The following is a 21,657-nucleotide window of genomic DNA, read 5'->3' as shown; positions in this document are numbered from 1 at the left end:
CACTTTCCCAAGAGATGAGCATTCAAGGGCGTCAAGAGGGACTTGTCACGGCTTTGGAGTAAACACTAGGCAAGTTATTAAGGCCAAAGGACACCTCCCTTTCCCAGAGGTGAGGTGCTCACGTGCTCAGGCATCTTGGACAAGCAGAAGCCTGATAGGAGGGGTAAGGGCACACCCGCAGCAGCCTTGGGTCAGTGGTGTGATATCTTCACTGAAGGCCAGAAGGGAGACACCATTCCTGGCATCCCGCCCCAGCCGCCCCAGCTCCAAGGACTCTCTGCAGCTGTGCGTGCCCTGACTAGCCACTAAAGGCTCCCAGCCCTGTGGCCCCACTAGGCCAAGATTCTCCCAAAGGCAACAGCTCGGAAAGCACGCAGTGTAGGAAAGATGAGTACGGATTTCTCATTTGTCCTTAAAGAGGCCTGACTTAGAGATGGGCTGGTCAGGCAATGAATGGGACTGATTAGACAAGCTATCTTTAAAATAATCTATGCATGCATGCATACATATGTGCATGTGTGTGGATGCACATGTATGTCTGTCTGGGTGTAGGCCAAAGGTTAACTTCAAGTGTAATTGCTCAGGAGATGTCTGTCTTCTCTTTCAAGACACAGCCGCTCACTGGGACCTGAGGCTGGCTGTTTATAGCTAGCTGGCCGGTGAGCCCCAGGAATCATGTAAGGAAACCTGTGTAAGCCACCATGCCTGGCTGCTTCTCTCTCTCTCTCTCTCTCTCTCTCTCTCTCTCTCTCTCGCTCGCTCGCTCGCTCGCTCGCTCTCTGCTTGGGTTCTAGAAAAACTTTACTTAGCCCATCTCCCCAGCCCCAAGAAGTGACCTCCGGAAAGATTTGTTCTCTGAAACACTTTGTCCCAGTCACCCTAAATAGCTCAGCGTACAGAGCACTGGTGTGTGCTATGCGCTGCTCTCTCTCTCTCCCTGACTTCCTGCCTGCTGCTCTGGTCAATTACAGACCCCTGGGAGTCATGTTCTGACCTCTGTGTGTAGAGACGTGAGAGGGGCAAGGTCCAGGCTGCAGTTCTGCATTGAGACTCTTTGCAGGTGGAGTCATCTCAAGAAGCCAACGCTGAGGTGATGCGGGAGATGACGAGGAAGCTGTACAGCCAGTACGAGGAGAAGCTGCAGGAGGCACAGCGCAAGCACACTGCCGAGAAGGAGGTGCTCCTGGTGCGTGCGTGCCTCTCTGGACAGAATACGTGGGATGTGGCTGGCAGGTGTAACAGAAAAGTTTAGTCCTCAAAGGGAGTCATGAGGTTGGATGTGGAGAGGAGTCAGGGGATTCATTCATTCACTCACACATTCACTGTCTATTTCATGTGTGTGTTATATGCATGTGTGCACTGTGTATACAGGTGTCCTTGCTCATGTGTGCACTTGTAGAGGCAACAGATTAATGCTGGTAGTGTGCCTCTGCCATTTGACCCGAGCTTGGAGTTTGCCATTTAGTCTTGGCCGCTGGCAGTTTTCCAGACAACCCACCCCCGTGGCCCTGTGTTAGCCTCCACAGTGCTGGGGTCACTGGCATGCCCAGCCATGCCCAGCCATGCCCAGCTTTTACCTCATGCTAGGAATCTGAACTCAGGTCCTCATGCTGCACACCATGCTCTTCACCCACTGAGCTAACGCCCCGGCCCAGGGGATTTATTTGATTGCTCATTCACCCCCATTTTTCCTCCTCCTGGAGTAAAATCTCCACTGTTTCTGTCTCGAAATACACATTTTTCCAGCTAATTGTACCATTAACCCACATCCGAGTAAATCCTGGGTTTGTGGGTTTACTCTGTTTGTTCCTCTCATGTCCCCATCCTGGATTATTCCATTGCCCCCACCCTTGGAAGCTCCACCGTCTCCCTCCTGAGGTCTGCCATTCCCACAGCGAGAAGTGACTCTTGTCCTCAGAAAGCCGTTCATTCTCCCTTCCTCCTCCTGGCTGCGGGATTGGACTATGCCTCTGACTAGACACAGACTCACATCTCAGCCTCTCTTGGAGGGCCCACAGTCTTTGGAGGAGTCTCTCTGTGTCTGGCTTATCTGTGTCCTTGGAGGTTTAATCAATGCACCAGATGTTTGGGTTTTTCCATAGGAGTAACTTGGCACATTGCATGGTGGGAGGAAGATCTGGAATTTCCTCGTTCTGTTCCAAGTAGCATGTTGGCCCACACAGTGACACTCTGAGCATTTGTACGATATTATTTAGGCCTTCACAGGCTATTTTGTTTTGTTTCTGTTTTTCATACCTTTGGAACGTAAGCTTTTAAAGAGTTACTGGGCCCATTGAAAAGCCACACGAGGGGCCAATGAGAGTGCTAGGCAGGTAAAGATGCCCACTGCCAAGGTGATAAGCTGAGCTCATCCTGAAGCCCACATGGTGGAAGGAGGGAGCATTGAAGGCTATCCTCTCCACACTTCTGACCTCCACACACGTATCCTGGAACCCGTACCCCCCATACACAAAATAAAATAAGTATAAAATCTTAAAGTTAAAGAAGAATAGCTACACGATGTGCTTTGTTCAGAGGTGAAACCAGACTCTTAACAGTTGAGTTCACTCCCTGTGAAAAACATGGGCCCCAGGGTCATGCTTTCACAGGGAGATGATGACCCAGCGAGGCCCTGTCTGGACGTAGGTGAGTCACCCAGGTATCGGGGCCTTGCTGAGGAGAGTGTGTGCTTGTTGCAGGAGGAAACCAACAGCTTTCTGAAAGCCATCGAAGAGGCCAATAAAAAGATGGAGGCAGCTGAGCTCAGCCTGGAGGAGAAAGACCAAAGGATCGGAGAGCTGGACAGGTTGATTGAGCGAATGGAGAAGGTAACTGATGCAGCCTGGGCCTGCTGCCCCCGCTGCCCAGTCCCCCTGGCCCTACAGCTCCATCAAGACCTACCTAGAGTCAGAAGCCTCAGTACTAACTCCTATCAGCCCCAGTTTTCAGTGCAATACAGCCTAATTAACACAGAAAGGAGCTGAACAACTTTCTTGTCTTCCTCTCTGGAAACTATTCTTTTTTTTTTTTTTTTTTTTTTTTTTTTTTTTTTTTTTTTTTTTTTTTTTTTGGTTTTTCGAGGCAGAGTTTCTCTGCGGCTTTGGAGCCTGTCCTGGAACTTGCTCTTGTAGACCAGGCTGGCCTCGAACTCACAGAGATCCATCTGCCTCTGCCTCCCGAGTGCTGGGATTAAAGGCGTGCGCCACCACCGCCCGGCTCTGGAAACTATTCTTACTGTTTGTTTCTGTAGTGTTGGCAATCGAACCTACGGCCCTGTGTGTGTATTAGGCAAACCTCAGTCCAGCCCATCAAATTTATTTTGATACATTTTTTAAAAGTCACCTGTAAAATTCTTTCTACAGATTAATATTGCAGCAGCTAGCTGTGTGGGATCCCAAGACATACTTGTCATTTAACCTGATGAGGCAATGTATTTGGAGGCTCCATCAGCACCCCACCCCTCTTGTTTCTGGGGCATGTGTCTAGGACAGGTTGACTTTTCCATGACACGCCTGGGACCTGAATGAGATGGGGAGGTAAACTCATCTGTGTGTGGTAAACAGGCTGACAACGGGGTGGGGGCTTACAGCGTTGACAAGCTAGTCTTGGGCTGGGCTGCAGAAATGAGGCAGGAAGTGGAAGAGGAAAGACAGGAAGGAAGGAGAGGAGAAGGCATGGCGACATTGAGCAGCTGACAGCTGACTTCTGGGTGGACTTCTGGAGTTGAGGGCCAAAGCTGGGTCTCGTTTCTGGAAGGTGCTGATAGCATTGACCCATCATGGACATGATGTCATTAGCACCAAGTGCCAGACTTTAAAAGCTGGGACCCCCAACCTAATGATGGAGCAAGGCCCTGTCTCTGCTTCAGATAGAACTGAGGATGGGTCTCTGACTTCTCCTTACTGGCTTGCCACCCAGGCCTTCACACCTCTGATGGGCATGATTATAGGTTCCTTTCCCTCTCCCACTCTGAAAACAGAATCTCGCCACTTAGTTTGGAGCCTATGTAACTTGTACAGATGTTTGTGTAGGAATTTCTGTGAGTAGAAGTAAGGCACAGCCTTCTCAGAGGAGCACTCAAAGCAACACTCCTCCCTTAACCGGCAAATGTGTTTTAAGGGACCTGGCTATATTAATATCTATAATATCTGTCTACTGTCATCCCAACGATAACAGCCACTGTGCTTTTATTAACATTTCCCTGCTTTTTCTTTTCAAAGAAGTGATTGTAAAAATTCTTACTGTTTGGGGTAAACTGAAGTTTACACGCGTGTGTCTATGTATTCAGCGAAGTGCATGAAGCGCATAGCTTGACACACCTGTGTTTCTCTTGCCGCTGAAATAAATTGCCAAAAAGTCAGCTTCTGTTCTGGAGGTGAGACGTCCCAGAACGACGACGTTGGCAGGTGTTTGGACGTTCTAAGACAAAGTCTGTTTCCTTGCCCTTTCTAACTCCTGGGTACTACCTGTACTACTCGTCTCGTGCCTATACCCTGGCATCAGAGTCAGCCACAGAACATCTTCCTAGCCCCTGATTTTAATTCTGCTGCCTCCCTTAGTAAGAGCTCCACTCTACCCATGAGACTCTCCAGATCATTAAACCATGTTGGCAAGTTCCCTTTGGGGGAACTTTGAGATGATGTGTTTATAAGGGATTAACTCTGAACTTCTTTGTGTGTGGGGAGGAACCATTGTTCTGGCCATAATGGCTATAATATGTGTTTTATTTGTGACTACCCCTGTGTAAACATGACTGGATTTGTCCAGAGGACATTGCCAGAATTTCAGAGCCTCTTTGCTGGAAGATTTTGAAAACAATCAAGAATTGTACAATGCCACAGGCCACTGATTTATGACATGTATTATCATTAGTTAGAAATATACATTTTCAAGCTGGGCTGTGGTAGCGTGCACCTTTAATCTCAGCACTCAGAAGGCAGAGGCAGGCGGATCTCTGAGTGTGAGGCCAACCTGGTCTACAGAGTAAAAAAGACATGTGAGCCTGGGCCGGTGCTCATGTGATTTGATTGGAGTGTTTTGTCTAATCTGTAACTATGTCTATGCACTGGCCCCTTTGAGTTTTGAGTGCTGCTCTAGTAGATGTGTGACATCCAGGGAGTGATGTGCAGACTCGGACACACCAGAGCTGGGCGTATCTGGGGTTCAGCCTCTGTCTGGCTTCATTTTATCATGTCTCTTTTAGGAACGGCATCAACTCCAGCTGCAGCTCCTTGAACATGAAACAGAAATGTCGGGGGAGATTGCAGATTCTGACAAGGACAGGTGAGGCGGTGGACACACACATTGGTGTGTGTGTGTGTGTTTGTGTGTGTTGGATGCACGTGTGTGTGTGTTCATGCATACAGAGGCCAGAAGAAGATGTCTGGTGTCCTGTTCCCACCACTTTCTACCTTATTCTCTTGATCTTGGGTCTCTCCGGGAACCTGGAGCTAGGCTAGAAGCCAGCAAGCCCCGGTCATTCTTCTGTCTCCCCTCCTACAACACTCTACCCCACAGCTGTGCTCAACGTTTTACATGAGTACTGGGGATTTGAACTCAGGTCTTCATGCTTGCCCAATGAGTCCTCTCCTACCCACCGAGCCATGTCCCCAATGTCATGTGCCCTGCCTTGGCTAGCTCACTTGACTCTTGTGTTTTCATTCACGTGGTCCTCACTCAGTACCGACCTATGTAAGTATGACATTGGCTGAGAGCACCCAGTGCGGGTCCATTTCCTTCAGAAGCTTACAGTTACTTCTCACTGCCCAAGGCTGGCTGTTAGTTCAGCGGGACATGTCAAAGATGGCCACAAACGCAGACGTTTGGTCTCTATGTGGTCACGACCCTGAGCTCACAGGATACACCTGTTAATGAGATAACTCGTCAGCTGTGACTGATACCATTTGTCCTGGCAATTAACTTTAAAGTGGTGCTTGTTCTCAAGCCTTGCATTGCCCTTTGTGAAACCCCGGATGGAAATTACAGGAGCCGTACGTGATCTTTTCTAGAAATCAAAAGGCAGTGAGGAAGGACAGCAAGGCTGGGATGATTGGAGCACTTGGGAAAGTTACCTGACCCCTGAGGCTCTCAGCCTAACTGTCGCATGGAAACTCTTTTTCTCAGTGAGGAATGTGGATCAGGCGTCTCTGCTATCACATTGGGATAGTATGTGCTGGGAAAAAAAATGTTTTCCTCAGTTTAAAAAAATATGTTTATTTATTTATTGTGCAGGTGTGTGTCTATTTTGCAGTTGTTCCATGACATGGGTGTGGAGGTCAGAAGACAACTCTCAGGAATTCTTTCCTTTGTCACATGGGTCATGTGAGGAATCAAACTCAGATCACCAGGCTTAGCCGCAAGCACCTCTAGCTGCTGCGCCGGCTCACTCACCCTTCTCCTGTAACTCGAGAGTTTCCAAAGTTGCAGGGGTCCTTACTAGTTTCTACTTTGGTGCTAATGAGGGACCTGGTGTTGCTGGGAAACGGGGCGGAGACCCTGAACATCCTTCCAGGGTTCTGCCAGCTCCTTTTGGTTGGTTTGAACCAAGCAAAGACAGAACGATATCTCTGAAAAAGCTCAGAAATGTTCTGTGGTGCAGGACAATGATGCAGCGAAGGGCTTTCCACGTGGGCCTTGTTTGTTCCGTAAGTGATGGGCACAGCAGTACTGGCTGCAGGCTTTCCTGGACTCCACCCTTGATTTCAGGGGCTTCACTGGGTTCTTAGACTCCCCTAATTAAGGTCAGTGAGTGCATTTCCCAGTCTGTATTAACCCCAAGCAGAAATCCTTTCATGCCTGTCAGTGAAGAAAAACTCATTCTGCCCCAGGAATGTCACTATACAAAGTGGAACCTTGAGGAGGGGACCTGAAGGATGTCTGTGCTCTTTCTGGGGTGATATGGATTCTAAGTTGATCCCTAGAGTCCACGGGGAGGAGGGTGTGGCTTGAGTTTGAGTTTTTGTTCTTGCAATGCTTCTACAATGCTGTGGCGGTCTCTGTCTCCATGGCGGTTCTGAGTCAGGGCTCAGAGCTTCTTTTTCCGCTTAGGTACCAGCAGCTGGAGGAGGCATCAGCCAGCCTCCGAGAGCGGATCAGGCACCTGGATGACATGGTGCATTGCCAGCAGAAGAAAGTCAAGCAGATGGTGGAGGAGGTAAGCTCTTGCAGACGCCTGGGACCCAGGACAGCTCCCCTGTATGCAGTGTGGACCAATGATCGTTCCTTTCTAAGGAGGCTTCTCTAGACTGAAGTGTTGGCCAAGTGCAGTTCACAGTGCATACAGTCTCCAAGGACAGTGGCACTGCAGGAGAGGCCTATAGTTTAGGGGACAAAAGGACAGAGGTGACCTCAGTTCAGGTTTCTGTGCATCTCCCAAACCCACCCTCATCTCCTGCACACTGCTGTGCCCTGCCTCTGCTCCTGGGTGTTCTCTTGTGGTTCTGCCCCTTTCGTTCTGCCCTCCTGATGCTCTCTGCTCCGTGTCCTCGCTCATTCCTCACTCTTGTTTCTCCTCCATCTTTTCTCTTCTGCATCCTTTCTCTCCTATGGAATACGAAAAGTTAGATATTTAATCTGCTGGGGAAGTTAATCGCTCTCTGTGTTTTCTAAATGAGAAGAGAAGCAGGTAGGTTGAACATGTAGTTCTCTAAGGAGAAAAGGAAATGATTTTACCTTGGCTTATCATGCTCTGCCTCCCTTTCTTGTGATACTTGGCAAATGAAAACCTGTGTGTGGTTAAAGCTGGCCACACTGTCATTGTAGATGTTTCTTCCTTAATTGTAGAAAAAAATTGGATAGAAAAATAAGAGTAACTGTTATAAGAATATATAAGTAAGGGTTCTAAGAATATCTAGGGTCTAATTCTTTAACTTGAAGAATAAAGTCAAATGAACTAAAAGTTTGGTTGACAGAAGAAAACATGAAAAGTTCTTTTACTTACAATAATTACTACTTTAAAATATGTGTCCATTTTATGTATGCCTGTGTATGTGTGTGCTCATGTACATGCATGTTCCATGTGTGTGCAGGTGTGTGAAGAACAGGAGACAACCTTGCTGTTTTGCCTCAGGCACCATTCACCATATTTCTGGAGACGGGGTCTCTTACTGGCCTGAAGCTTGCCAATTAGGCCATTCTGGCTGGCCAGTAAGCCCCAGCGTCCTCTTGTCTCCACTTCCCCTGGGCTGGGGTTGCAAGTGTGTACCACCACATCTAGCCTGTACTACTGCACATAGCCTGTGCCACGATAGCTAGTCTGTATCACCACCATACCTAGCCTGTATCACCACCATAGCTAGCCTGTATCACCACACCTAGCCTGTACCACCATAGCTAGCCTGTATCACCATACCTAGCCTGTACCATCACACGTAGCCTGTATCACCATACCTAACCTGTACCATCACACGTAGCCTGTACCACCACACCTAGCCTGTATCACCATACCTAGGCTGTATCACCACACCTAGCCTGTATCACCATACCTAGGCTGTATCACCACACCTAGCCTGTATCACCACACCTAGCCTGTATCACCATACCTACGCTGTATCACCACACCTAGCCTGTATCACCATACCTAGGCTGTATCACCACACCTAGCCTGTATCACCATACCTAGGCTGTATCACCACACCTAGCCTGTACCACCATCCCTAGCCTGTATCACCATACCTAGCCTTTCCATAGGTTCTGGGGTTGAATTCTGATCCTCATACTTGTAAGAAAGCACATGACCAACTGAGGTCTCCCCAGCTCTATGACAATTTTTGAATGAATCATTAATATTTAAAGTGTAGCTCTTTTCAGTAAATTTATACATGACAGATAAAATTAAAAGCGTATCTACTTTAGCAGTCTAGAAGATGCCAGGTGTTCCTGAGGTAGAGGTAAAGTCAGGGAATTATGAGGGTGGGAGGGACACTCTGTTTTATTAGGTCTAGAGTAAACATCCACCGTAGATAAAAATCTTGCCTCCAAATGGGAAGTCAGTCATACCGAGTGGAGTCTCGTATGGCTCGCACGCAAGTGTGCGGGGCAGCAGAAGCGGGGAGGAGCCAAGCTGCACCTTCTCGAACTCATGCACTCGCGTGGGACCATCAGAACAGTGATGGGCGAGATCCCATCCCCACCCCACTCCAGCACGGGCACAAGTATGTTTGCCAAGGGAAAGCGTCTGTCATCTTGATGGACGCTGGCTATCAGAGCACTCCTTCTCCACCTCTGAGTTTCCCTCATTTAAAGTTGGAGGCAGGGTGGTGTCTTAATTTGCGTGGTTCTCACTGGGGCTACCATTTCTCTTTCCTCACAGCAGGGATGTGTATTGCTCGTGTGCATACTAGAGGGGCTCTGAGTAAGCCTCGGGTTGATTGGCTTTTGGGTCAGTTAAATCCTTGTCTGTCAAGCATTGTGACTGACACCAAAGTCCGAGAATTTTTTTAAAGGCACTTTCAGATAAGTTCAGAATCTGGGTTTTCTATCATATTACAGAGTATATTCTTAATGAAAGGGAGTGAAGAAACACACACACACACACAGTTTGACTCTCAGTATCTCAGTATCTGAGGAATTTTGTTCTAGAATCTTTCGAGGATCCCAATATTTTTGGATACTCAAGTCTCATATATAAAATGGCCATGTGTATGTATACTATAGCTGAAGTCCTCCTATGTACTTTTTAAAAAAGATTACTTGTGATGTGTGTGTATTTTATTGTGTGTGTGATTGTGTGTGTATGTGTGTGTGTGTTGTGTGTGTGATTGTGTATGTGTGTGTATTTGTGTGTGTGATTGTGCGTGTGTTTGTGTGTGTGTATGTGTGTGTATTTGTGTGTGTGATTGTGCGTGTTTGTGTGTTTGTGCTGTATGAAGTCACTGCTTGTTTCATCCAGCAGAAGGCGTCAGATCCCCGGGAGCTGGAGTTGCATGCTGTTGTGAGCAGCAGCAAGTGCTCTTAACTGCTGAGCCACCTCCCCAGTCTCTCTTCTGTGTGTTTGAAATCATTCTAGATTACTTACAATACTGAATACAGTGTAAATTGCTGCTTCTCTGTATTTTTTAGAGAGTAACGATGAGGAGAAAAATCTGTACATGTTCACCACAGATGAAATTTTATTTTTTTCAACTATTTTTAATCTGAAGGTGGTTGAATCCGTGGTTTGAATCCGTGGATACAGAGGGCTAGACCTGCACTTGTGGGTGTGTGTTTAAACAGGGACGTGTGCAAAGATTGATATCCATGCCTTTTATTTCACATTTCCCACGCAAACATCTCACATTGAGTGTGGGAGATGGGTCTATGCAGTGAACCAGCACGCACCGCCCGGAGAGCTCCGTGAGCGGCACTGATGCCACCTACCAGCTGCCTGGGCTTTAACAGCGAAAGCAGATTTTTTTAAAAAGTCTGTATTCTGAATTTAAGACCTTTAAATCAGGAAGCAAAAATAATCAAGTTTGTCCAGTGCACGGTGGTCGCGCCTACAGAAAAAGAATAGTTTTTTTTTTTTTTAAAATCTTAATTATTGTGGGCACTTAGGTTGTTTAAAGTTAAAAGTGTGGAAGGGTGTCATGGACAAGTGAGCGTGTTCAGAGGAGCCACCAGGCTGGAAAGGAGATAGGAGTGGGGGTGGGGGTTGGAGAGTCTGAGGAGGAAATGGTCAACGTGCTGGGCTGACTGGAGTCTTAGAAAAAGGGGTGGGGTGTTATTCTGGTGCAAGGCCAGGCCAGAGCCACTGGGTGGCGCTCTCATTGAGGGAAGCGAGAGTCTTTTAGAACACAGGCAACATTTAAGATACTGGCTGCTCAGAGGAAATAGCCCAGATCACAGGTGCACCCCTTCCAAAGTGAGAAAGCAAGCCCGGAGCTTGCCAGTGTTGCTCCTGGCCCCGTGTGATTGGCAGGGATAGTTGATGGAAATCTGCTGAGTTTGACAATGTTCTTTATTTTTTCTTATTTGTGTGTATGCATATGTATGTACGTGTGTGTGTGTGTGTGGTGTGTGTGCATGTATGTGTGCCTGTGTGTGTGTGAATAGGCACATGTAGAGGTCAGAGGATAACTGTATGGAGTCAGTACTTCCTTCCACTTTTAAATGAGTTCCAGGGCTCAAACCCAGGTCACGAGGCTTGTACAGCGAGTGCCTTTATCCACAGAGCTATCTCACTAGCTCTGCCTCGTTCTTTAGGTAAAAGACACTCTCTCTCTCTCTCTCTCTCTCTCTCTCTCTCTCTCTCTTACATTTTCTGTTACTGTGATCTCAGCTTTGTCGTTATGTAAAGAGAGTCCACACACACACACACACACACACACACACACACACACACACACACACACACAAACAGAATAAGAGACAGTTCACTCTGGAGCCAGCTTTGAATGACCCTACCTGGATGCATACGTTCAGGCTACCCCAATGTGGTTACCTGTTTTGTAAAGTTTTTATAGTTACAGAAGAAAAAGAAATCGTAAATCAAGGCACTTTTCAAGTACATTGTTGGGAGCCCCGGGCAGGCAGGTCTCGGGTGGTGTTTGTTGACACCCTTAGCTGTGGGGTTGTTGAAAGCTAATGATCGGTTAGCTAAGTTAATATATCTCAGAAGGTCTTACCTGGTCGTCACAGGGGTATTAGGTCAGACCCAGCTGGGCAATTAATAACAGCATAAGATAATTTGGCTCTGGATCTGCAACATTCCTACTCCCCACAACCAGCAAGCCCTCAGTCACCCAGCCTTGTACAACCTTTGGCATAGGTGTGGCTTTTTCTGAGGACTCCAGTTTCACGGTCACAAAATCAACAAAGTCACAACTCAGTCACCCCAGGTCACTTGGGCCTCATTTAGAAAACTACGTACTGAATTAGTCACCGTGGAATGCTGAATTCCCACTTCAGTGGAGAAGTGTATTTTTATCTGTCAACACCTGGTACCCAGCGGGAGAGGCAGCCTGGTGGTGCAACTGCTGTTCAGGGATGCTTTCCCTCTTCCCTTGACGTTCCAAAGCTTGTCTGTGCCACAGATTCTCCTTCTCCAAGGCTGGGACTCCTTGGTGATGTCTCCTGTCACTTTTGGTCCTACTTTGGCAACTACAGCTTTAAAGAAAGCATCAGTGTGGGCTTGTTTATCAGCCCCAAACATTCAGTTCTCACTCCCAAGTTTCTTAAAGACCTTTTTGTGTTAAGCAATATATTTTTCCTACCTCAGTAGAATATCTTTTTGTTTGTTTGTGTTGTTGTTGTTGTTTGAGACAGAATTCCTCCGTTGTCCTGGAACTCACTGCATAGAGCAGGCTGGCCTCAAACTTGAGATTCGCCAGCCTCTGCCTCCCAAGTGCTGGGATTAAAGGCATGCACCACCCCTTCCTGACATGAATATCATTTTTCAGAGCAGTGATCAAGATAAAAGTGATAGTCCCAGCTTCTGCTGCTGTGTTTTGGCTTCCACTGTGCAGAGCAGTAAGGTCTTGCACTGTGTAGTAAGGCCAATCGTGTGCTCCTTAACTGCTTTCCAGGTTGACTCTTAAGCATCTTTTCATGATGACTTTCTTTTGGTCTGTGTATATGTGTGTGCTTGCATGCATATATGATCACATATGTGCATATGGAGGCCAGGGTTGATGTCACGTGTCTTTCTAGATCACCCTTTGCTGTATTTACTGAGGCCGGGTCTGCCAGTGACCCCAGAATTCACTGCTACAGCTAGTCTAGCTAGTCAGCTTGCCCCAAGCAGCCCCTGTCTCTACTTCCCAGTCATTGGGATTACGGGAGGCCACCACACCCACCTTACTTTATATGGGGAGGCTGGGGATTCGAACTCAGGTCCTTACACTTGTGCAGCAAACACCCTATCTACTGAGCCACTTCCTTACCCCCGAACATAGCTGTTAGGTTTAAGTGTGAAGATAGAAATTGTAGAAGGAAGGGCGGGCTGCGTCCCGCCACTGGCTAGCTTTACACCCGAAATAATTACACGGAAACTGTATTCTTTTAAAACACTGCCTGGCCCATAGTTTCAGCCTCTTATTGGCTAATACTCATATCTTGCTTTAACCCATATTTAGTAATTTATATAGCACCACGAGGTGTGGCTTACCAGGAGAGATCTTAACCTGCGTCCATCTCGGAGAGGAGCAGCATGGAGACTCACCACGCGACTCCCTGAAGCGTCTCCCCAACCCTACTTCCTTGTTCCCACAATTCTGTTCTGTCTACTCCACCTACCTAATTTTCTGTTCTTAAAGGGCCAAGGCAGTTTTCTTTATTAATTAACCAATGAAAGAAACATAGACCGATAACTCTCCTCCATCATTTCCCCTTTTTCTGTTTAAACAAAAAAGAAAGGCTTCAACTTTAACATAGCAAAATTACATATAACAAAACAGTTATCAAGCAAGTATTACAGTTACAATATTTAAATCTATTTTATCTTTTATCATAACTAAGGAAAGCTATAACTATCTATTTATTCTTCAACTCCATCAAAGACTCCAGAAGGATATAATGCTACCTAAGTAAACAAGAAATAAGTAACTTATAAAACTCTAGAAATGACAGAGACAACTCGCTGCCTGGACAGTCACCCAAAGTTCCTCTGTACCGTTGGGGCATCCATCTTCGGGCTTCAGGCCCACAGTATCCAGCAGACATTTCCATGAAGCAGAAAAATTCCAAAGACAGTTCAGTCACTTTCTGCTGTGTCCTGCAGAACGTCTCGCAGACTCTTTCACGAATCAGGAACCCTGAGAGACCATCTCACCTTTAGGCAAGTTTAGCAGTCCTCTTTCTGTGGGTTCCTTGTGTCCAGTTTATGCAACAGTCCAGGCAAGAGCAGTTTCTTGCCCAAATGGCTAACAAACTCCATAAGTAGCCTCTTCGATGCCCATCTTCCTCTTGAAGTAGATTGGTGCTGCCAGGAGCAGACGTGTCTCATTGTCATGAAAAACCCTAAGTTATTAAAACATTAAATGCCATATTCTGCAGTCTTTGAAAGATATGAAGAATGCCTATCTGAAATATAGCTATGCACATCTAGAAAATGACTAACATGACTACAAGCTTGACTATTAATCGATGATTATCCATTAACAACCTATATTTCCTAATTATACATTACATTCTTTAAAATGAACTACAATCACAATAGCTTAATCAAAATCAGAAATACATATACATATAACAAATTGACCTTAAAATCCATACCAATGCAAATTATTCATATCTATATCATATCCCCCTTTAAATGTAAAAGAACATTTATAAACAATATTTGGGAATGTGGGCGCAGTTATTTCTCTCCAAACTGCTTCCTGCTGAGTGGGGGCGTTGTTATTTAGGTCTTTCATGGTATAACCTGTGTGCTAGGTTCCTCTCAGTTGGCAGTTGAGTGAAGTAATTTTTTGAAGATGTTCACAGCAACCTTTCAGGAGGGCGTGGTCTATCATACCATATTGGGATAGAAGCAATCCACAGAGTCTCGTCCTCTGTGAAAACAAAAGAAGAAACTCTTTTCCAAAGCATCATGTTCTTAGATCCAAATCCTGAAGTCATACCGTTAAGATGTCCATTCTGGTCTAGCCTGGCAGCCCATATAATGAAATGTCTCTCTGTACTTAGCTCCTTTACAGTCAAAAAAACCAAAGAAAACACAACAAAATACATAATTCAGACTCTCTGTGAATTTTCCATTTTTACGTGGCTTATTTTTACTCTATCACTTTACTTCTTTTAATCTATAACTATCTGTACTCTGTCTCTTTAAAGACTTTAACCTTTTTTTTTAAGGCATTAACTTTATTCTCTATATTTTCTTTTTCTCTCTTTTAAGCCTACGCGAGCCATTTAAAGGCCTTCTATGTCTGAATCTTTTCTATTGTGAATCTGTAATTTTTTACTATCCAGGAGCATTTCTTAAAAGGTTAACCACTTCTTAAAATAATACGGTACTGCCTGTTTACAGCCAAGTCTAAACCTTAACTGCGCTGTTATCATGGTAATTACGATAGTTCCTGCCTGAGATCAGTACAGTTCAGCATGGCGGAGCAGAGCCAAAGCCGCTCCTGCCTCAGTCATTTGGTGCCCCTGAGCCGCACACAGTTACAGGCACACAGCAGTCCACATTGGAGCCGCACTCAGCAGTTTAATTCCGAGACTGAGCATGCAGCACAGAAACTCTTTTCATCCAAGTTACAGCCAAATCAGATGTGCAGAGCACTGCGCAGACTGGAAACATCTCTCTATGGCGGCAGAAATCCGCCATGTTCTCCTGCTCGCCTAAGCCTGATTCCGCCATCTGCCCAGGTTCAGGCAGGGAGCAGTGAGCCATCGGCATGGTCTCAGAGCACTTTCTTTCCGATCCCAAGTAGGCACACAAACATCCAGTCCATAAAAGCCACTGAAATGCTTTAAAGCCAGAGTTCGCACTTGGCAGCACAGCACCAGGAAGCTGCGTTTTAAAATGACTCAGCTTTTTCTCTGCCGCTATTGCCGAAACAGGAAAGCTCTCTACGGCACGTCCAGGCAAACAGCAAAAAGCTGTGTTAAACTCTCTCTCTCCTTTATTTAAAGCTTTTTCAGGTTTTTACGTGGATTTAGTCACCACGTTGGAGCGCCAATCTGTAGTGTGAAGCGGCGGGGCTGTGTCCCGCCACCCGGCAGCCGGCTAGCTTTACACCCGAAATAATTACATGGAAACTGTATTCTTTTAAAACACTGCCTGGCCCATAGTTTCAGCCTCTTATTGGCTAATACTCATATCTTGCTTTAACCCATATTTAGTAATTTATATAGCACCACGAGGTGTGGCTTACCAGGAGAGATCTTAACCTGCGTCCATCTCGGAGAGGAGCAGCATGGAGACTCACCACGCGACTCCCTGAAGCGTCTCCCCAACCCTACTTCCTTGTTCCCACAATTCTGTTCTGTCTACTCCACCTACCTAATTTTCTGTTCTTAAAGGGCCAAGGCAGTTTTCTTTATTAATTAACCAATGAAAGAAACATAGACCGATAACTCTCCTCCATCAAGAAATGATGTTCTCTTTTCTGCTTCTTCACCTGGCTAGAATCACCTGGGGAGCCTTCAGATGTTGGTGGGAACAGGCTGGGTATTGGGGGTCTTTGTGTGTGGTGTGTCTAGTACACAGCAGACTGGTTCATGCTGTCACAGTAGAGCTTCATGCTGTCACACTATCTGGCCAGGCTACCTTCGAAGCTCCTGTACCCAAGGCGGGAAGCTGGCAGTGAACCTACAGAAGGGCAGTCATAGAAGAAAAGCCTGGGGAATAGCAACCAGGGACAAGAGCAGGGAATTTAAAAAGTGGGCCATCTCTTCCTGCTAGCCCTAGATTCTGGGTTCTGGAAGAATCCTGTGGTAGTATGCTAATGTGTAGTAGTGGCTGTTGGCCCCCACAGTGTAGGAATGCCCAGGGGCGCCCAGAATCCATCCAGACTCACAGGTGTGTGCCACATTTTGACAGCACAGCACAGCATTACCATCTACAAAGTGGATGTTCAAGAACCAGGAAGAAAGGAAAGAGGGAGGGAGGAAGAGGGAGGGAGAGAGAGGGACGGAGGGAGACAGAGAGGGAGGGAGGGAAGACGGGAAGGAGAGAGAGAGGGAGGGAGGAAGGGAGGAAGGGAAGGACAACCGAAAATCTTATCCTGTATTAAGTACATTTATGGTTTTGTGTTTGAGCCACATTTGTAGCTGTTGTCCACGTCCACAGGCCTGTGGGTTGTGTGTGAACCTGCCTGGAAGGAAGGCTTTGCCAGTGGAGGGTGAGGTCAGTTGTGGGGCAGAAAACAGAGAATATAGGTACACGTGGGCTTGCCCTGTGTGTGTGTGTGTGTGTGTGTGTCTGTGTGTGTGAGCTCTTCTCATCTGTGTTCATGGACAGTCCCCACATTGGTTTAGAGGGTGGCTTTCTGTCTTTTACTTCAGCCCTTCAGCCAATAACCAAATGTGGTGGCTTTATTAGCCGGCCCGCCTTTCACACGAAAGCCAGGGCAGGACGTGTTTGCAGTTGTCACCTCTTCAGCTCGGACATTTGCAGTGTGACAGTGCCATGCCCTCGGGGGAGCAGCTGGGGAATAACTTGTCTGAGATTGAAGCGTTGAGTTCCTGGCTCTTCAGTCAGTTGCCAGAGCGGTTTCCCTTCTGTCCATAGAAGGCTTCTGAACCGAACCCCTGCAGGCCCTGAGTCCACACACACCTCCTTCAGCCAGAGATCTTTGTGGACATAGTGTGAATAGTGGCCCGGAAGATACCCATCGACGCAAACTTTAGAGTCGGGTGGACTTGTGTGTACCAGTTGTGGGTCTTTGAAAATTTATTCATTTCCCTTTCTGTAAAATAGAAATAATAAGAATGTCTGCCTGAGAGGGTTTTGTGGGCACAAGTTAATTGAGATTATATATGTATATCACTTATTCATTAGAACAACACAGAAAATATCTAATGACTGCTAGCTACCACTAATATTACTGCTCTCAGTAAATGGTTTCTTGTGAAGTAGACCCACAGTGAAGGTAAGTGACCGAAGTCTCTGGTTTATGGTTTCCCACATACTTAGGGCTGGCCTTCTTCTCCGTGGGAGTCTTGGGAACTACATTGAATCTTTGAGCATGCTTTTCTTCTTTTCTGTGCTGTTTGCCACTCTCTAGCTTAGCCATCAAACTACTTCTTCATTTCTTTGAGGAGGGGTAGGGTCTCATGTTGTCCAGGCTAGCCTCAAACTCACCATGTAGCCAAGGATGACTCTAATCTTCAGATCCTCCTGTCTTCACCTCCCAAGTTCTGGGATTACATGTGTGTGTCACCATGCCTAGTTTATGTATTGCTAGGGATTGAACCCGGGGTCCCATGCACCCTAGGCAAGCACTCTGCCAACTGAGCCATGTCCCTCATCAGGTGCTTGAGTAGAACAGTTACATTTTCTCTATCTCAAAGATCTTCTGTTTTACATGGTTCAGCTATGTGTTGAGATGTGCTTTGGGGAAGTACCCTGTGTCCCCAGTACTTCCCATAACTGGTAATTAGGTCCTTGGGGGTCAGGGAAGGAGCTGTGGCCCCGAACCCTCGACCCTAACCCACTCAATTGATCTGTCCCCAGATCATGTCGCACGAGCTCTTCTCCACATTTAGTCTCCGGCTCTTTGGAAGATGATAAGATGCTAGCCTGCTCTGGGTAGAAGCAGAGGTGATCGTGTCTTACTGGGTGTGATTAGAAGAATCCTTGCAGACTCTGCGGGGAAGAGGTGGTGTTTATCTGTGCTGAGTCCCGGAGCAAGCAGGGAAGATATGCTGTGCAAAGGAAACCTTGACCCTGTGGGACCCTCCCTCCTTTGTGAAAACAATCTCAGGCAGTAGCCTCAACACACACACACAACCTCAAACTACAGATCAAAGAGACCTCAGAGATCCACAGGATATCTTTTTTAGAAACTTGGGTTTCTAGACATCAAAGCAAGAACTGCACTGAAAAAGATTATTAAAAAATAATTCAGAAAGGGCCAGGTGGAGCAGCCGCAGAAGACGCCCGCTAAGGAGAAGGGAAGCGAGGCAAAGTGTGTCAGCAGCGCTCTAGGAAGGAGGCGCGCCTCACTGGATCACACTCCTGAAAATGCAGACTCGGCCAGATGTCGTGGTAGTTTGATCATATTTGTATATGGCGACCCTTGTATATGGAGGGGGCCCTCTGGGTGTCCTTTCTGAATTACTGTCTACAGTCATTGTCAGTTAATGTCTCTTCTCGTTTAAGGAAAGTTCGGTTTGCTTCTATCCTTCTGGCCATCTTTCCTTAATAGACGTGGTTCAACCAACTTCAGAAAAGGTGGGACTGTGCCAGTGGAAAGAGAAACGTGCCTAGCTAAGATGTGTGGGAGTGAGATGAAGGATGCAGGCTTCGTGGTTTATCTTCATAGAGGCCATTGTTCATAGCCGGCATGCTGTTATTTCGTCAACACAGCAAGGGTTGCTGGGAGCTAGCAGATGCTATGGTGGCTGTTTTAGTTAGCGGCGATGGGGTGGGTATCCCTCTGCCCTTGGCATTTCAAGAGCTTTTTATAGGAAAGTGTGTTGGGGGAGGGTTGCCCTTGTCCTTTCCTATTGGTGCCCTTGTCAGTCCCAGCTTAGGGTGGCACGGAAGGGAAGGGAGCAGACAAGACAATTCCACACCTGAGATGAGCTCTCAGTGACGTGAACCTGGGGGTGGGGACCTGTTTAAAGCTGTAGGGGTTTGTGGAGAGCCTGAGTCACAGTCAAAAGTCACCCGTCCCCTCATGACCCTAGGTGGTCACTTACCTGTGCCATTCCTAGGGCATGAAATCCAGTCTCTGGCATTTCTTCCAGAACGAGCCATTACCCAGTCTCAGGAGGTGGAATCATTGGCTCTAAGGGAGGGACCTTCAGAGAAGGTGCTTGCCGGGTGAATCTCTCTTCCAGTGTGGCGGGGAATACTTTTGTCTGTCTGAGGTTTCTCTCCTCTTGGGCTGTGGTCAGTGCCTGGAAGCCAGAGATGTCTTGTTCTGTGGAGCAGATGGTGAGGCATCCTGAATGCTGCTCCCTCCTCCTGTCCTGACCCTGGTTGTGGACTAATCTTCTTTGATCTGGGTCCTTTGCTTCAATTTACAATCCTGTGTCTTAGTGCTCTGTCTTCCTACCTAGATTGGTATGATGTCAACTTGACTTAAATTGCTACCAAACCCAACTCGTGTTCAAACCTTTGGTCACTCTATATTCCCTGGCTCTTATTTAGACTCTGCCTGGTCTCCTAAGGCTTATCTTGTTTCCTGCCCACTCTCTACCGCATCCAAAGGAGGTGCTACTCACCCTGAGGCAGGATTTCTCTATAACCAGTGAAAACGTTGTTGTTTCGAATTCTAGTGGTTAGCATAGTATAGTCACTTTTTTATTTTAATTAAAATCTTAACACTTTGTCTAAAATATGAAATTTTTAGAGGTATCACAAAGAACACAGTTGAGGCAGCTTTTCTTCGCTGTGTATTCTAGAAAAACCACCCCAAGAGCATAAGCAGGCCACAGTGTATTTAATACATCATCATTGTCAGCCTGGTGAACGCTCACTGGAATGTGAGGCAATATGGCTGGCCTCTGTGAACTAATGCGCATGTCCTTCATTGCGTTTTTAAATCAATTCCTTTACCTTCCCTCCTGATACTTTGTATGAATTCTCTGTGTTGCTGGCATGGGTAATTTATTGAAAAATACTTGTGATGGTCTCATCTGCCAGTCAGTGGTATTTGTTTGTGGCATCTCTCGTACAGATATTGAGTTTTTTTCTGAGGGTTACAGTTATCAATTTCCCCACTATGATGTATGTCTTTTGTCATTTTTCTGTAACACTATTAAAGTTTGGTTTGTCATCTTTATCTTTTACTGAAACCCATGTGTCTGTTCGCCCTCTCTGTTGTCTATGGCACTTACACCGTATCTGGTATGTCTTCCCTTAGCTCATCTGTCGCTGTTGTTGTTGTTGTTTTGCTTGTTTTGTTTTTGTCTCTCTCCCTCATAGAATGGAAGCTCTCTGAGGGCAGGGGCTTTGGCCTATTTCATTCTTGACTGTATTCCTATATCTAGAATGGTTACTGGTATCCAGTAGGTGCTCAATAAATGTTATTTTTTGGACAAATAAAGACTAAGCCATCTGGAATTTATTTTTTTGTGTCTCTGGTGTGGCCAGGGCTCACTCTTGTCTCTTTCTGGCTTATGAGAAGCTTGCTTTTCAATATCATTCTCCACTGATCTTATTTTTCATGTCACGTTTGTCAAGCTGGAGTTCCTTCCCCCTGTGCTATTATTGTCTTTGAACATTCTTGCCCTGCCCCTCCCCCACCAGAGTCTGTAGGGAAGCCCAGTCTTTAGACTTCGCAATTGGCGTGAGGAGGGAGGAGAGCCAGGTGCAACCTCCTGGTAGCTCTTTCTGCAGAGGTCATCAGCGAGCATGTAAGAACGACCTCCTATATAAGCAGGTGCAAACATGGACGTGAGCTCCTACTCTCGAGGGACTCTCTGGATGACCTTTAAACTCTTCCGAGGGACAGGGAGAGTGTGCTGAGTGACATTCCCTGTTCTAAGCCATGGTCCTCTGAAATGGTCAAAATAGCCCTAAAGTTGAGGTGTTGTGAACATGATATTTTGAAAGAATCGTTTCTGGGAGCACAGAAGTTGGAGAGCCATATCCTATACTCTGAGGAAATGAAATCTGGCCTTGCCCCTACCTCTGCTTCTGACAAGGCTTTGTCTTTACAAATCCACAAAGTCCTTATCCTTTCCAAGATTCTGGTTCCTTTTCAGCAAAATAAGACCAGTCATGACAATGCCCGTCTCAGAGGTGTGGACTGATGGCGGCATGCATGCCAAGTGCTTCATTACCACGGTGCCTCCAAATGTGAACCAGTTTTCCCACAGGTGGACAGTCTGCAGGGAGGAGGCAGTGTCTGGCAGCATCTCACAGGATGGGTTAGATTCTTCTAGGCAGTAATTGAATAGGTGGAAGAGGTCACGCCAGATAAGATATAAAATAAATGAAACCAAAAATATGAAGACCAGAAAGTAGGGGGTGAGTCGAGGTGAGGCAGGGATCTAGTTTGACTGAATTAGATGAGGGAGTGGCAAATGAAGAGGTGGGGAAATGTGGGTTGAGACCCA

At 46.5% G+C, this 21,657-nt stretch overlaps 1 protein-coding gene across 2 annotated transcripts in view; it reads left to right on the top strand.

Annotated features, from left to right (window-relative positions):
• LOC119809731 (myocardial zonula adherens protein) overlaps window positions 1–21,657 on the top strand; it is a 97,278-nt gene that overhangs the window by 43,014 nt on the left and 32,607 nt on the right. The window contains exons 7-11 of one of the 2 annotated variants that reach the window (XM_038322800.2): window positions 1,061–1,186; window positions 2,700–2,828; window positions 5,204–5,283; window positions 7,048–7,153; window positions 18,101–20,642. In XM_038322800.2, the coding sequence (XP_038178728.1) occupies window positions 1,061–1,186; window positions 2,700–2,828; window positions 5,204–5,283; window positions 7,048–7,153; window positions 18,101–18,154 (495 nt within the window). In that variant the 3' untranslated portion in view covers window positions 18,155–20,642. Of the gene's footprint in view, window positions 1–1,060; window positions 1,187–2,699; window positions 2,829–5,203; window positions 5,284–7,047; window positions 7,154–18,100; window positions 20,643–21,657 lie in introns of those variants that run through there. The other variant, XM_038322799.2, reaches the window with a different exon arrangement.

The sequence above is a fragment of the Arvicola amphibius genome, chromosome 3 (assembly GCF_903992535.2).
Source record: "Arvicola amphibius chromosome 3, mArvAmp1.2, whole genome shotgun sequence".
NCBI classification, from domain to species: domain Eukaryota; kingdom Metazoa; phylum Chordata; class Mammalia; order Rodentia; family Cricetidae; genus Arvicola; species Arvicola amphibius.
The sequence above is the reverse complement of the archived record's forward strand: the minus strand, read 5'-3'. Positions and strand labels throughout refer to the sequence as shown.